Source organism: Podarcis liolepis (genome assembly GCF_965112155.1).
Source record: "Podarcis liolepis genome assembly, chromosome: 9".
Lineage (NCBI taxonomy): Eukaryota > Metazoa > Chordata > Lepidosauria > Squamata > Lacertidae > Podarcis > Podarcis liolepis.
Window position 1 is genome coordinate 73,388,726 of NC_139564.1, and position 15,712 is coordinate 73,404,437.

General features: G+C 45.9%; 1 protein-coding gene across 8 annotated transcripts in view; it reads right to left on the reverse strand.

Annotated features, from left to right (window-relative positions):
• JAKMIP1 (janus kinase and microtubule interacting protein 1) overlaps positions 1-15,712 on the reverse strand; it is an 89,344-nt gene that overhangs the window by 48,935 nt on the left and 24,697 nt on the right. For all 8 annotated transcript variants that reach the window (XR_014516005.1, XM_083460459.1, XM_083460460.1 and 5 more), the window contains exons 3-8: positions 14,618-15,112; positions 13,645-13,854; positions 10,995-11,114; positions 7,033-7,179; positions 4,611-4,751; positions 3,613-3,672 (exon numbers count right to left, since the gene is read on the reverse strand). Coding sequence is in view for 7 of the 8 variants with exons in the window: in XM_083460459.1 (XP_083316585.1) it covers positions 3,613-3,672; positions 4,611-4,751; positions 7,033-7,179; positions 10,995-11,114; positions 13,645-13,854; positions 14,618-15,112 (1,173 nt within the window). In the remaining variant the exon portion in view is untranslated. The remainder of the gene's footprint in view (positions 1-3,612; positions 3,673-4,610; positions 4,752-7,032; positions 7,180-10,994; positions 11,115-13,644; positions 13,855-14,617; positions 15,113-15,712) is intronic.

Sequence of the window (15,712 nt, forward strand, 5' to 3'; positions counted from 1 at the left end):
GCTTCCAGGTCCCAGCTCACAGAGGACCACGCTAGCCAGCAGTACTGTACAGAAGTCTTTATTGAGTTACAGTTTCCATTTCAAAGCCGCAGCGCGCAGCTCTACGTCTTAGAAGCTAGACCAGCGAAGCTCCGTCTGAGTCTCCGCCTCCTGTACACCAACTTAATACTCTAGCCTTGCTCCACCTCTTCCGTCTTTCCTTTCTCCTCTGGGTCCCTCTACCCCCCGTGGTCTCTTCCTTCCTGGACTCTTCTGACGCTGACCCCCCGGACTCTTCTCCCTCCTTGCGGCGGGCTTTAGGACCTGGCTCTCTATCCGGGCTGCTTACTGTGCCGCCTTCCTGTGCATTTGAACTTGGCGCGCGCGTGCAGCCTTCAACCTTCCTCTTGACCGTTTCCTCGCTCCCCGATGGAGGTGTGGCCAATCCTAACTCCTGTCCTCCCTCTTGCGGCGAGCCACCAGATCCCGATACCTGGGACTCCTCCCCCCTACTGCGCTCTGGTGGGGACGCTGGTCCCGATTTCCAACTGCTGCTCTCTGAGTCCCCTCTGGTCCCTTCTTCCTGGGGTGTCCCCCTAGGCGCCCCCCTTGCTCTGACCACTGGCGCCCCTTTCTGAGAATCTTCCGACTCACTGGAAAGACTCGGAGATCTCGGTCCGCTGTCGTCGCTCATATTACCTTCGGAATCCTCCCCCTCGCTCTCTGTTTCCTCCCTTTCCTGTGCCTCTGCTCCTGAACCCCTGACAACACCAAACACCAAAGAGGTTGGACAGCCATTTGTCATGGATGCTTAGTTGAGGGAGTTGAGCTAGATGACCCTTGGGGTTCATTCAAACTCTCTGATTCTATGATTCCTTAGAAACCAAAGATTCTCCTCCTACCACGGGGATCAGAGGCAAATGCTCTTTACTTTGGTACAGCAGCTAGTTTCTACACCAGGAATGGGGAAGCTCAGGGATAGGGGCCAAATATAGCCCTCTAGGCCTCCCTAGCTGGGCCTTGGGACTCTCTAGCCAGCCTTCTGCCCTTTCCCCAGGCCTTGGCCCTTGCACACCCTTCTTGAGTGTTCCTGGCTGTTTGGAGTGTGTCCCAGAACTCAGATAATGGCTTTTGCTTGCCTGGATAGAGATTAGAGAAGGGCTCCTGAGTGTGTGTAAAGCGTAAAGGGACCCCTGACCATTAGGTCCAGTCGTGGACAACTCTGGGGTTGCAGATATCCAAACTTGTTGTACACAGGTTTGTATAGATATCCAAACTTCTTATTGCTAATCATTTCTATAACATGTTATAATGTACAAATGCTTGAATGTATATATTTTTGTAGAACAAAGGGTCATTTCATCTGGCATTTCACAGCCCAGGGATGGCTGTGGGCAGGATTCCTGAATTACAGGGAACTGGACTAGATGACCCTTGGGGTCTCTTCCATCTCTCCAGTTCTGTAATTCAGAGAGAGCAATGTGCCTAAGGAAATACGCAGTGGCTGTATCATTCCTGTGATACAGTGGCTGTATCATTCCTGAGAGCCACTGTTGCAGCGTTCGTCTCGCTTTATTGGCCGAGGGAGCCGGCGTACAGCTTCCAGGTCATGCGGCCAGCATGACTAAGCCGCTTCTGGTGAACCAGAGCAGCACATGGAAACACTGTTTACCTTCCCGCCAGAGCAGTACCTATTTATCTACTTGCACTTCTGGCATGCTTTCGAACTGCTAGGCTGGCAGGAGCAGGGACTGAGCAACGGGAGTTCACCCCGTAGTGGGGATTCAAACTGCCCTGGCTGTTTGGAGTGTGTCCCAGAACTCAGATAATGGCTTTTGCTTGCCTGGATAGAGATTAGAGAAGGGCTCCTGAGTGTGCGTAGAAACTAGCTTATGGTATGAAGTTTACATCCACTGCTCAGCAGCCTTTTGCCCTCCCTGCTACTGGCATGCAACCCCCAGGGTTTCCATACGTCCAGATTTCCCTGAACATGCCTGGGATTCCAAAGGCAAAATCACCATCTGGGTGGATTTAAATTTTGAAAAATGTCCAGAGGTTTTTTGGGGCATGTGCTGAGGGAGTGGGTGAACAGTCTGTCTGTCAGTCTGGAGGGTGGGTGGCTGGCCAGCTGAGTGGACCCCGCTTCTCCCCCACGGTGAGTTAAGAGCCATGTCAGGCTTCCCTCCTCCTCCCCTCAGCGGTCTCTGGGTCTAGGCCTGGCCGCAGCCCCCACAGCCCTGCCCCCGCTACAGAGCCACACACACCAATCTTAAAATATGAGGACCCTTGCTTGCCATTTTGCTCCCTCGCCCAAAAATCAAACTAACTTCTCATTAATCCACACACACAAATCTTAAAATATGAGGACCCTTGCTTGCCATTTTGCTCCCTCGCCCAAAAATCAAACTAACTTCTCATTAATCCAAACATTTCTTTCTCCAAATCGAACGTACTAAATATTCCAGCCAATGGAATAAAAAAATGATGGTTTCACTTGAGCCGGAGCACAGAAGAACGTATTTGCAACCCATGAGTCAATCCTGAAAATGTGAAGCCATAACCTCTGCTCATGTGCAGAGTACATCACATACGTGATTAAACATAATTGGCCTCTTTTGCCTAAGATAGGAGGAGGATCCTCCAGGTCTGGGAAGGATAGGCAAATCCACGTGACATCCATACAGGCTTAGATACAAAGCTTTCCATTTTAGAAATTCATTGAGAAACAAACACCCCCCCCCCCCAAAAAAACACCCAGTTGCATTTTACAACATTCAGAGCTGGCTGGCCCATGAGGCAAGGCAAAGCAGTCAGATCCAGGCCCTAGGAGCGTGCCACTTGCCGCCTTCTCCTCCATGCCCTCCCCACCACCGTGGTCCCCCCCTCACTTTGTGCCCCCCCACCTGCTCCTCTCCAGCCTCCTTTTCTCTTTTTCCTGGGCCACCTCCAGGTGGCAGTAGGGGGGTCTGGCAGGGAGGGGCAGAGAAATATCCTGGCCTGACGCTGCTCACATTCAGTGCTGTAGAATTATGTTTCCGTTTTAAACAACACCTATTATTTATAAGATTTTATGAAGACTTCATAATACATTACAATAAAAAACAAACTAATCTAAACAAAAAGAAAAAAGAAAGAATATACAACAGGGTATGTGCTGTCACCTGTTTCCTTTTTTACTATTTCATTATGTATTGATTGATTACAAGACTTTATAGAGTTTTATCTGTACTGTAACCTGCTTTAGGATTGTTTAATACTGAAAGCGGGTAATAAATTTTATAACTAAATTAAACTGTTTCATAAGAAGCCCGGTTGAGTTATTTGGGACAGACTTACAGATAAGTGTGCACATGTTTGCAAACTTAGCTGTGCAAAACAGAACATTAAGAAAAAGTGCCACCGTCAGGCCTTCAGCAGTACTTTCCAGGTTACACTGCAGTTAAATACTTGACATCTCCATATATTAAAGTAACAAGAAGCAGCTGTGAAAAAATCAGCATTTTGTAGTTTTTTTAATTAATTATTAATAATGATGGCAATTGTTGTTTTTCTTATTTTATTGCCATAATCTTAATATAGAAAAGAAGTCTGGAAAAACCATTATCCCTTAGTCTCAATAAAAATGTCACTCACCTTTGTGGGTTTCAAATTCTGCGTCTTCTGTTTCCTGGAGCGTAACCATCGATCCCGCTCCTAGAGCAAGGAATGTCTTTTAAATAATTTATTTAGTATAGATTCAAAATACGTAACAGATAATCATGGGTGTGGAATCTAAAACTCTAACATGATGCACAGCAAAGCTAAAGATCCCTTTCCATTTCTTCTTCTGAAATACACACTTTTAGAACTAGTTGCCACAGAGGAAAATCTGGAGGAAACACAGCGAATCGACAATGTACACAGCTGACAAGCCATGAGAAATGGAAAGAGATTTTGGATAATTTCACTTATCCGCTCCTTCTTTTATGAGATAGATTCATGAGTTATGAGAAACAGAAATGAAAACATGAAAAAGGAGATGGGCTTAAAACTGGACAAATTGATTATTTCCTTCTAATTCAGGAGTAGGGAACATTTTCTGGTCAGGTTCTTATTGCCCCACCCTTGGCAGGCCAATGTTAACAGCGAGGCAGGGCCACTCACCTGTTAATCACCTAACCTCACAGTGATGTCAGGTGATGTTTCCCTTTGAAGCCCTGATTGTTGGGACTTCAAAGTGAAGCACAGAATTTTCAAACGGCCCTTTGTAAACATCCACATGCAGGAATATAAATTAATATTGGGGATACTACATGCCCACTTCACTTTTTGGCTTGTAGATATAACTTTTTCTATTATTTGTGATCTTTACCCCCAAACACATAGCCTTCTGTTATACTTTGCCAAGAATACAATGCTTTGAAAGCAGCAAACATGACTGTCTGTTGTCACAAGGCTGCTCCCCTCACTTTCCCCTGCTCCTCCTCCATGGCTGGTGTGACAAGGAAGAACATGAATTTGGTTAGGGGAGGGTGTTCCAAAATACAATGCATGCTATATTTGGATCAAGTGACCATGTGCCCTAACAAATGTCTCTCCAAGGGAATAAGAAACGAATGCCAAAGCAGAGATTAATAGTTACTGCATATTACCATCGTCAGATCATCAATAAGATGCCGTTGTTCTATAATTTGCAATTTAAGAAATTGAACTTCTGGTTCTTCATGTGTGCTACTGAGGTCATTCAATGATGTGTGCCTCCTCATTGTTGGCTGAGCAGATAGCTTTTCTCTCTATAAAAAAAAATATAATTTCATTAACACAACCAAATCTCGCACTCTCACACCCTCTTTGGTTCCAGCCAAAACAATACTAGTACAAAAAGGTGGTTGGTAAACATCCTTGCCCTTTTCCAATCATGAATTTAAACATTATCGTTCAAAGAGAAAACAGTAAAACACATCTGTGAAAACGTCAACATTAGCAGTGAGACCAAATGACTTGTAATCCTAAACAAAGCAACTGCCAATAACCGGTGCTATTATCCCTTTCACACAACAGAAGTGTGAGTCTTGGGTGAAAGTGACCACATCAACTTGGGATTCAAGATACTGGGAAAAGATAAAGTTGAACGTGGTCATAAGTGCACCCTGGACTTTGAAACATCTGATTTCAGCAAGCTTAAGTAAATACTGGGTAGGTGATTTGTAATTTGGGGTAGGGGTCCTAAGCATCACCAGTTTTCCTTTTGTGAAATAGGTATTTTGAAGTGCCCATTAAAGTTTCTTTATGTGCCTCTAGGCCCAAGAAGATTCTGGAGCGTGAATGCAGAGCCCCAAGAAGCCTCTCAGCACTGGGCCATGGGATTCGCGGCTCAAACTCTAGAGATGCTGAGATCTTACCTGCAAGTCCTGTGGGGTCTGTTCCCATCTTTGCTGGCCTATTTCCATCTGGGCTGAGAGAGGGGAGGCCAAGACCATTTCCAGCTACAAAAGCTGCTGCAGGAGGTACCAGAGACCATTCTGACCATGAGCCTACACAGGATGTTTAGGAACTACTGTGTGGCCCAGATTTAATTACTTTTGCTGTTTTTGTTATTACGTTTTCATCTTTTGTCATTAGATCTTATCATGAATTATAACGGATTTTTCAATTTTATTGACTATTTCTTAATGAGATGCTTTCATTAACATATTATTTAGATTCTGCTGTATTTTGTAACTAGTGAATGATGTGATTTTTTCATGTGAGCCCCCATAGGCAGCATACAAATAAATGGTGATGTAATGAGTATGGGTTGCTCGTGCGTAAGTTGCCGCCTCTCCAGGCTTTGTTGCCTTGCTAAACCTTTCAGTCTGGACAGCCCTTCACTTCGTGGCTGCCTCAGTCGCTAGCAGAATCCATCAGTGGGCGTTTCTTAAATCTTTTCCAACATAAAAGTTGTTTGACACCCAGTCTCCTCCTACTCTCTCTGCGCGGAAGTCTTCTGCGCAGGGTGGGCGTGGGTAGCGGAGGACCCGTGCTCTCCCCACTGGTGTCCGGTGAAGAGTCCTGGAGCCCTCTTGCCGATTCCCCCATCAGCCCCTCTATATCCCTGGTGTTGCGCTGATTTGCTTCCCCATCTGTTGAGCTGCCTCTCTCCCTGCTGGGCCCTTCTCCAGCATCATTTGAGAGCCTTCCCTCCGCCTCTAGCTCCGATGTCAGTTCCCTGACAGGGGAGGACAAGGGTGACGGCACCCTGAGTTGGGTAACATCCTGTGGGCTGGGATTGAGCCGATGCCTTTCCTCTTCAAGCCCACAGCATGGTAAGCAGCTGGACACAGCAGCTGACCACTTGACCAGTTAAAAATGATCAGTCCAGAATGTGTTACATTTTGACTCTGCAGGCCATATGTCAGGGGTCAGCAAACTTTTTAAGCAGGGGGCCAGGCCACTGTCCCTCAGACCTTGTGGGGAGCCAGACTATATTTTGGGGGGGGGGAATGAACAAATTCCTATGCCCCACAAATAACCCAGAGATGCATTTTAAATAAAAGCACACATTCTACTCATGTAAAAACACACTGATTCCTGGACTGTCCGCGGGCTGGATTTAGAAGGCGATTGGGCTGGATCTGGCCCCTGGACGTTAGTTTGCCTGCCCATGCCATATGTTATAAAGTACTACATACAGTATTAGGCTACATATTAGGTAATGACTAATATTAATAATTGTTAATTATCCTTCTTGGATTTGAAGATGCTCCCAAAGAAAAAGAACAACTGTAATTTCTGTTTTTGAGCTACCCAACACTCTTAGAAAATACCTTAAAAATAGGAATTATGTCAATGTGCCAATCAAGCAGATTGAATCAAAATGCAGTAGGACTTTCCACCTGTAAAAATGTACTAGATAGGGTGAAAACCACTTTATGGAAAAGATTTCTGAGAAAATAGGATATAAAATTTATTAAATAAGTAAATAATATTACTGGCTATAAAAGCAAAAAGGGAGCAGAGCACTTTCTGGTCATCCTTCTCACAACTGGCAAACGAATCATCAGAATCTGTGACCTGAAGATGACGACTGCTTACCATTTCGACATTTTCCCTAGAAAGACGCTTAAGTTTTTCTTCCATTCTTTGTATACTCTGCAGCAAGCTCTCGTTCTTTTTGTTCAGCCTTCTGTTTTTTTCTACAAGCGGCTTCACCTGCACTTCCATCTCCCGAGACCGCTTCAGCTGCAAAAAAAGTTGTACTTTTTTGTTTCTGTTTTTAAAGCAGATCTGTTCTGCACGGGGTTGCAAGTGGGTAGCTTGTCAACAGAGGCCCAGGTGTCCTCTGTGGCTAAGAAGGCCTTTTACTGGCCTCATCTGGTTTGACAGCTAGCGCCATTCCTGGATGAGGATAGCCTGGCCACTGTTGTCCGTGCTTTGGCTGGACAGAAATGTGCTCTTCTGTGGGGCTGCCCTGAGGTCTGGTTTGGAAGTTCCAGCTGGTGTAGAGTGTGCTCAGGTTAGAGTTTAAAGCCCTAAACAACCCAGGTCGCAAATACCTCAAAGACTGCCTGCTTCCCTATGGATCCTCTCTGGTGCCAAAATCTGCAGAGGTGGCCCTCCTGGTAGTTCCTCCACCTTCGGACGCTCAGTGGGTGGCAGTCTGGGAGAGGACATTCATTATGCAGCTTCCGGCAAATGCCAAAGGTGCACTTTCTTTGCCCTGCCCTTTGACGCTTGATGTGCATATTTTTAGGACCCAACTTAGTTCTGTAACTGTTGTTTGTTTTTAATATTGTGTTTTAATGTTGTAACCCAACCTGGGACCTTAACATCATCTCCCTCCCTTACTCTAAACAAAAAAAGTCCCAAATATAGCCTCTCTTCATAAGGGAGTTGCTCTGACCCCTTAATCATTTTGGCTGCCTTTTTCTGAACCTTCTCAAGCTCCATAATGCCTTTCTTGAGTTGAGGCATAGAATCATAGAATCATAGAATCCTAGAGTTGGAAGAGACCACAAGGGCCATCGAGTCCAACCCCCTGCCAAGCAGGAAACACCATCAGAGCACTCCTGACATATGGTTGTCAAGCCTCTGCTTAAAGACCTCCAAAGTAGGAGACTCCACCACACTCCTTGGCAGCAAATTCCACTGTCGAACAGCTCTTACTGTCAGGAAGTTCTTCCTAATGTTTAGGTGGAATCTTCTTTCTTGTTGTTTGGCTCCATTGCTCCGTGTCCGCTTCTCTGGAGCAGCAGAAAACAACCTTTCTCCCTCCTCTATGTGACATCCTTTTATATATTTGAACATGGCTATCATATCACCCCTTAACCTCCTCTTCTCCAGGCTAAACATGCCCAGCTCCCTTAGCCGTTCCTCATAAGGCATTGTTTCCAGGCCTTTGACCATTTTGGTTGCCCTCCTCTGGACACGTTCCAGTTTGTCAGTGTCCTTCTTGAATTGTGGTGCCCAGAACTGGACACAGTACTCCAGGTGAGGTCTGACCAGAGCAGAATACAGTGGCACTATTACTTCCCTTGATCTAGATGCTATTGATGAGGCCCAGAATTGCATTGGCTTTTTTAGCTGCCGCGTCACACTGTTGGCTCATGTCAAGTTTGTGGTCAACCAAGACTCCTAGATCCTTTTCACATGTACTGCTCTCAAGCCAGGTGTCACCCATCTTGTATTTGTGCCTCTCATTTTTTTTGCCCAAGTCCAATACTTTACATTTCTCCCTGTTAAAATTCATCTTGTTTGTTTTGGCCCAGTTTTCTAATCTGTCAAGGTCGTTTTGAAGTGTGATCCTGTCCTCTGGGGTGTTAGCCACCCCTCCCAGTTTGGTGTCATCTGCAAATTTGATCAGGATGCCCTTGAGTCCATCATCCAAGTCGTTGATAAAGATGTTGAATAAGACCGGGCCCAAGGCAGAACCCTGTGGCACCCCACTAGTCACTCTTCTCCAGGATGAAGAGGAACCATTGATGAGCACCCTTTGGGTTCGGTTAGTCAGCCGAGTGGTAGCATAGTCAAGACCGCATTTTACCAGCTTCTTTACAAGAATATCATGGGGCACCTTGTCAAATGCCTTACTGAAATCAAGGTAGGCTATATCCACTGAGCTCCCTTCATCTACCAGGCTTGTAATTCTGTCAAAAAACGAGATCAGGCAACCAGAGCTGGACATTGTTTTCCAAGTGGGGTCTTGCCATATATAGTGGTACCTCTGGATACGAACGGGATCCGTTCCGGATCCCCATTCGCATTCTGAAGCAAACGCAACCCGCATCAGCGCGTGTCGCAATTTGCCGCTTCTGTGCATGCGTGTGACGTCATTTTGACCGTCTGCGCATGCGTGAGCGGCAAAACCAGGAAGTAATGTGTTCTGTTACTTCTGGGTCGCCGCAGAGCGCAACCCAAAAGCGCTCCACCTGAAGTACCGTATTTTTTGCTCTTTTCCCCTCCTAAAAAGTAAAGGGAAATGTGTGTGCGTCTTATGGAGCGAATGCAGGCTGCACAGCTATCCCAGAAGCCAGAATAGCAAGAGGGATTTCTGCTTTCACTGCGCAGCGATCCCTCTTGCTGTTCTGGCTTTTGAGATTCATAATATTTTTTTTCTTGTTTTCCTCCTCCAAAAACTAGGTGCGCCTTGTGGCGAGATATGACTGTAATGGCATTCTGACATTGGTAGTTCTCAGAGTTCTTCAAGAACTGGTTCCTGGACAGCAGGAGCTTGGATTAGATAACCCTCAGGGGTCCCTTCCAACTCTACAAATTCCAGGATTCTATGATTCTGAGGCGGATGCCATTTGGGCCTGGTGGTTTGCCCACTTTGTGTCTTGTCACCACTTTTACATCAGCTCCTCAGACTCCCTTCCTGAGACAGATAGCTCAGGCACAGGGATCTGCCGTCCATCTCCCGCTGTGAAGAAAAACGCAAACACATTTGACTTCCTCGTCATCCAAAGGTCCACCCACTAGCTGATCTCCTGCTTCTAACGTATTTAAATAAGTTTTGTTGTTCCTCTTTTTTTTTGTAATACGCTCATCAAATTATCTCTCTCTTTCTTTCATCCCTTATCATCCGCTAGAATTTCTTGTACCAAAGTTTCTGTTCTTTTTGCTCTCCTCATTTGGACAAGACTTCCATTGTCTGAAAGACGCCTCCTTGCCTCTCACAGCTTCCTTGCCTTGGCTCATTCCCCAGCTGGCCTTGGAAGTATCTTCCCTGTTCTGTGGTATGTTCTCTAGCTGAGCTTCTGATATTCTATAATCCTGAACAACTGCTAAACATTTTGGAGAGATGTGTCCCCTTTCTACTTGCTTTTCACCCATACCCTTATTTGGGGAACTTTTCTTTTTTGTTAAAGTCAAATGTGACCTTGGCAAATGTCCACTTACATTATTTTTATTTCATTTATTTATTGAATTTGTTAGTTGCCTGATCTTGCTCAGGGGAACCCAAAGCAACTTACAGACAACAACAACACAACCCTCCCCACAGAGATACATTAAAACCATCCTGCCCAGTTCTAGAAGATTGTTTAATCAGTCAAAGGCCTAGTTATAGAGAGACATTTTCACCTGGTGCCTAAAGATACATAATGAAGTTGTGGGAAACTGATATTTTAGAGCGGCAGCATCTACACTTTGGAATCCTCCGCCTATTGACAGGTAGGTACATTCATTCTACTGTACACTTTTCTGCACCTGCTTAAAACATTTTTGTATAGACAAGCCTATCCAGACACACAGGTGTTGATGATGTATTTTAATTTTAATATCTTTAAATGTTTTACCATATTTTTTCGTGTATAACACGCCCCTTATTTTTTGGGACTCAAAATTAAGAAAATGCACTATGCACTGTGTATAAGACGACCCCTTATTTTAAATTTCAAAAATTTAGGGGAAAATATAGTCTTATACACGGGAAAATACGGTAAGTTGTTTTTAAATGTTTTATTGATAATTTTAATATTTCTTGAAAACCCCTTGGAGGTTTTACTACAACCAAACCGCATATAAATTCTGTTAAATAAAACATCAAAATTACTTACTAGTTCATTCCTTTCATCTGCTAAAAGTGTATTTCTATCTTCCAGCTTCCGAATCACAGCGCTGAGTTCTGCTATTTTTAGCTGAAATCTCCGCACATCTCGCTCATCCATATGTTGCTCCTTGAAAATAAAAGGCTACATTACAGCACAAAACTGGGCATAACTTCATTTTACAGAAAAGTAAAAAAGCACGTGGAATAGATGGAGGAAGGTAGTGTTTTCTCAAACAGTGGGCAGAGACCACCAGCTGGCCTCAGCCTCCTTTGAGGCTGGCCTCAGGGGCACAGACCCCCACCCTCGCCCATTTCTGCCCCCCACCCCCCGGCCATGCTACTGTCTTTTGGCTGGACCTATGGAGACATAAGCAGCAAGTCATCAGGCCCTGAATAAAAGTGGCAAGAGGGGTTTGCGGGAAGAGACATGGCGGTGAAGGGACAGAGTGTGCACTCAAATAAATTAGGGTATTAAAAAAAAAAAGTACTGTAATTAATAGGGAACAAAAAGGAAGGGGAGAAGATAGGAAAGCTGCTGTAGGAAGAAGCAGTAAAATAACAGATATACCGTATTTTTCGCCCTATAGGACGCACTTTTTCCCCTCCAAAAATGAAGGGGAAATCTGGGTGCGTCCTATGGGGCGAATGCAGGCTTTCGCTGAAGCTTGGAGAGCGAGAGGGGTCGGTGCTCCAGGCTTCAGGAAGACATCCGCAGCCTAGGCAGCCCTGCGGGAGTTCCCGCAGGGCTGTCTAGGATGTGGATAGCAGCTTGTTTCCCGGAGCGCCGGGCGCGCTGAAAGCAGAGCGCCCGGTGCTTCGGGAACACATCCGCAGCCTAGGCAGCCCTGCGGGAGTTCCCGCAGGGCTGTCTAGGCTGCGGATAGCAGCCTGCTTCCCGGAGCACTGGGCGCACTGAAAGCAGAGCGCCCGGTGCTTCAGGAACACACCCGCAGCCTAGGCAGCCCTGCGGGAGTTCCCCGCAGGGCTCCCCATGCTGCGGATAGCAGCCTGCCGCCCGGCGCGATGGGCAACCTGAAGCAGAGCGTCCCTCGCGCCGGGCAGACATCGGCCAGCCCCACAAGCTCGGGGGACAGCAGGGAGGTGCAGCGCTGCATCCCGCTGCTCCCCGACCAGGTTCGGTTTCCCCGACCTGGTTTTGGGGGGGAAATAAAGGAATTTCCCCCCCCTTTATTTCCCCCCCAAAAAACTAGGTGCGTCCTATGGGACAGAGCGTCCTATGGGACGAAAAATACGGTGATAAAACTGCAAGGCTGTGATCAGGCTGCAATTTGTGTGGCTGCCAGACAGAACAGCACGTGGGCAGCTCAGGCAGGCAGGCAGGCGAGTAAGCAGTTCAGGAGAGCCATGGAGGAACAGCCAGGGACAGCTTCCAAGCAGCCATCTTACTCCATTTTCCCTGTGCACCCGAGGCCACCATTTTGTCTGCATCCACATTGGCGGGTGAAGGGGAGGGAAGCAACAAAAGAGCAAGATGTTTGCTGGGGAAGTGACCGGGCCTGTTGTCCCTGTTCCTTTGTGGCTCGCCTGGGCCATGGTTTGGCAGAGCTATACAGGGAAGGGGCAGGGTTGACTGAGCAGGCAGACGAGTGAGCAGACAAGACCGGTGAGGGGGCAAGAAGGAGAACGATAGGTCTGGTGCTAGTCTTTGTGTACTCTCTTCTGGGGCTATGACTATACAGAGGCTGGGTTTGCTCTCTGTCCTGAAATCAAAGTTTTGGGGATCACAGCTTGTGTGTCTGAAGTGAGCTAAACCACAAGCCAGGGTTTGAACAGTACATTAAGCCACATCACAGCTTACCAAAAGCACAGCAGGATTACAACCAGAGGAGCAAAAAGGTAATCTCCTCTCTTAGAGCCCCCACATCTGCTTGTTTGCACTAAGACATGATTTGGCTTGGTGTTGCAAACAAAGGCAGTGTCTCAGCTTAAGCCTGCAGTCCCCTCACCACCACCACCCGGGCAATACAGAGACAATAAAAATAGACTATGTGATGTATGGAGGTGAGAGCTGGACCATAAAGAAGGCTGATCGCCGAAGAATTGATGCTTTTGAATTATGGTGCTGGAGGAGACTCTTGAGAGTCCCATGGACTACAAGAAGATCAAACCTCTCCATTCTGAAGGAAATCAGCCCTGAATGCTCACTGGAAGGACAGATCCTGAAGCTGAGGCTCCAATACTTTGGCCACCTCATGAGAAGAGAAGACTCCCTGGAAAAGACCCTGATGTTGGGAAAGATGGAGGGCACAAGGAGAAGGGGACGACAGAGAATGAGATGGTTGGATGGTGTTCTTGAAGCTACCAGCATGAGTTTGATCAAACTGCGGGAGGCAGTGGAGGACAGAAGTGCCTGGCGTGCTCTGGTCCAGGGGGTCACGAAGAGTCGGACACGACTAAACGACTAAACAACAACAACAACATGCACAATGTACTTCTGAACTATTCTTTCTAGCAGTAAAGTTCTCTGAAGGATGGAAGCAAAGCTTAATGTTCCATTTTCAAAGTATAATTTAATTTATTTGTATTTTGAAGGTGATAGCTCATCCCCCCACTCTGAAAGGAGTTGATTACAATCTATTAGCAGGGAATCACCATTTAACATTCATATGCATGTAAAAAACAGTTAGCTTTCTTACCGGGTTTCCTACGAGTTCCATCATATCTCCCACAGAAGGAGGAAGCTCTTTCTTTGGGCTGGAATGGAACCGCTCTGCCTCTTTGACTTGAACAAGTTGTTCATCCAGGGCTTCTTTCTGGAGCAGCAACTTTTGTGTATGGCCTGCCTGGACACCAAGATCTTTCTCCAAAGCCAAAATCACTCTCTCTTTGCCTCGTATCTCATCCATCTTGAAGAGTTAGAAAGCAACATGATGTGAATTTCTCCAAATACTTCCCATTAAACCAAATGTTACTTTGCCTTACCAACACTTTATGTTAGCCAAATCATGCCAAAGGATAAGTAGTACAGTGGTACCTCGGGATGTGAACGGGATCCGTTCCGGAGCCCCGTTCGCATCCTGAAGCGAACGTAACAAGTGATGGCGCGTCTGCGTGTGCTCAGGTCGTGTTTTGCCGCTTCCGCGCATGCGTGTGACATCATTTTGAGCATCTGCGCATGCGCGAGTGGCAAAACCTGGAAGTAACGGAGCGCAACTCGAACATGCTCAACCCAAAGCACATTCAACCCGAGGTATGACTGTACTGGATTTACAGCCAGGGCTGCTTCTATGAAAGGAATAAACTTAAGTCCTGTTTTTTGTTTAATGTGTTCTTTTGACTTACTTAGTATTAGCCAGATATGAGAACAATTGACTTCCTTTCAAAAATCTCATGAACGGCAACGTAAAGCAATTGTGAGCAGATAGCTGCTTTGATTGATGCAAAATCAGATCTGCTAAGTGTGCCACTCGTCAGAGGAAATAAAAGAGACTTGAATAAGAAATGCCCTCCTTTCCCTGAGTTACAATACAGGATTAACATCCATTTATTTACAAAATAAAGTAGGGGGAAAGCAAGTGACTGTGACATGACACACAATTATACTAGTGGCAATTAAAAATAGTGGAATATTCAACTAGACAGATGCACGGTAATATTGGGTGAACCTACCAGCCTACGGATGTCCCTTTCGCATTCACGCTTTATCCTATTAATTTCGTCTTGATGGGACTGGTAGGCTGTGCGCAGGTCAGCTGCCTTCATCTTATCTGCCTGCATGATGTTACTCAAGGCTTCTTCCACCTGTTTTTTCCCTGACTTCAGTTCTAGTATCTCCTGCTGCATCTTTATGCGCTCACCATCAAATGATTTCCGGGCTTCTTCCCTGGCCTCATTGAGCAAGGCAGTTTTCACTTTGTCAGCTGCCCCGTCCCGTAGGACATTCACCGTGGACTGCAATCGCTGGATCTCACTGTCTTTTATTTTCACCATACGAGCCACTTCTTGTTCATGTTGCCGAATGAGTACCTCTCGGAGAGCCTGGAGTTCCTTCATTTTCTCTTCATGGAGTTTAGCCTTGAGTTCAGATATGTAGGCTGTGTGTTTGTGCTGTTCCTGTTCTCGTTCTTGTTTTGCTTCCTGGAGCTTCTCTCTCAGTTTACTCACCTGAAACACCACCAAAAAACAAAAGCAGCACATTAGCATGACTGTGTAGAACTGGAGGAACGTTTGGGAAGCAAATGAAACATGAGGCAGATATCTAAAGTCTTTCTGAACGTAGTACTTCTAAACTTGGGCTACGGACAAAATGTTTAATACTGATTGGAGTCCACAGCAGGCCTTTGTGTGATCCCACGACAAAAACTCTGTATTTCAAAACTCAAAGTCTTGTCACACACACACACACACACACACACACACACACACACACACACAGGTATTACAATATTTTTATACACCACTTTTCAGTCAAAATGCCCTGAAAGCAGCATTCAATAAGACATATAAAATATATTGATAATACTAACAGATCACCTTTCCATTGTTTAAGTTGGCAGGTTTTTTTAATTAATTACATAAAGGCCTAATTTCCACAGTTGGTACGCTTATATAGGAAGGCACCACCCAAGACTTCTGCCTGGCTTGGTGGTCTGTAGCACACTCCTACAATGGCACCACTATTTTCCTCTTCTTTTAATTTGACCTAGATGTTCAAATTCATGGATTTCTTTGCATGTGTATGCATCCTTTAACTCTCCACCCTTC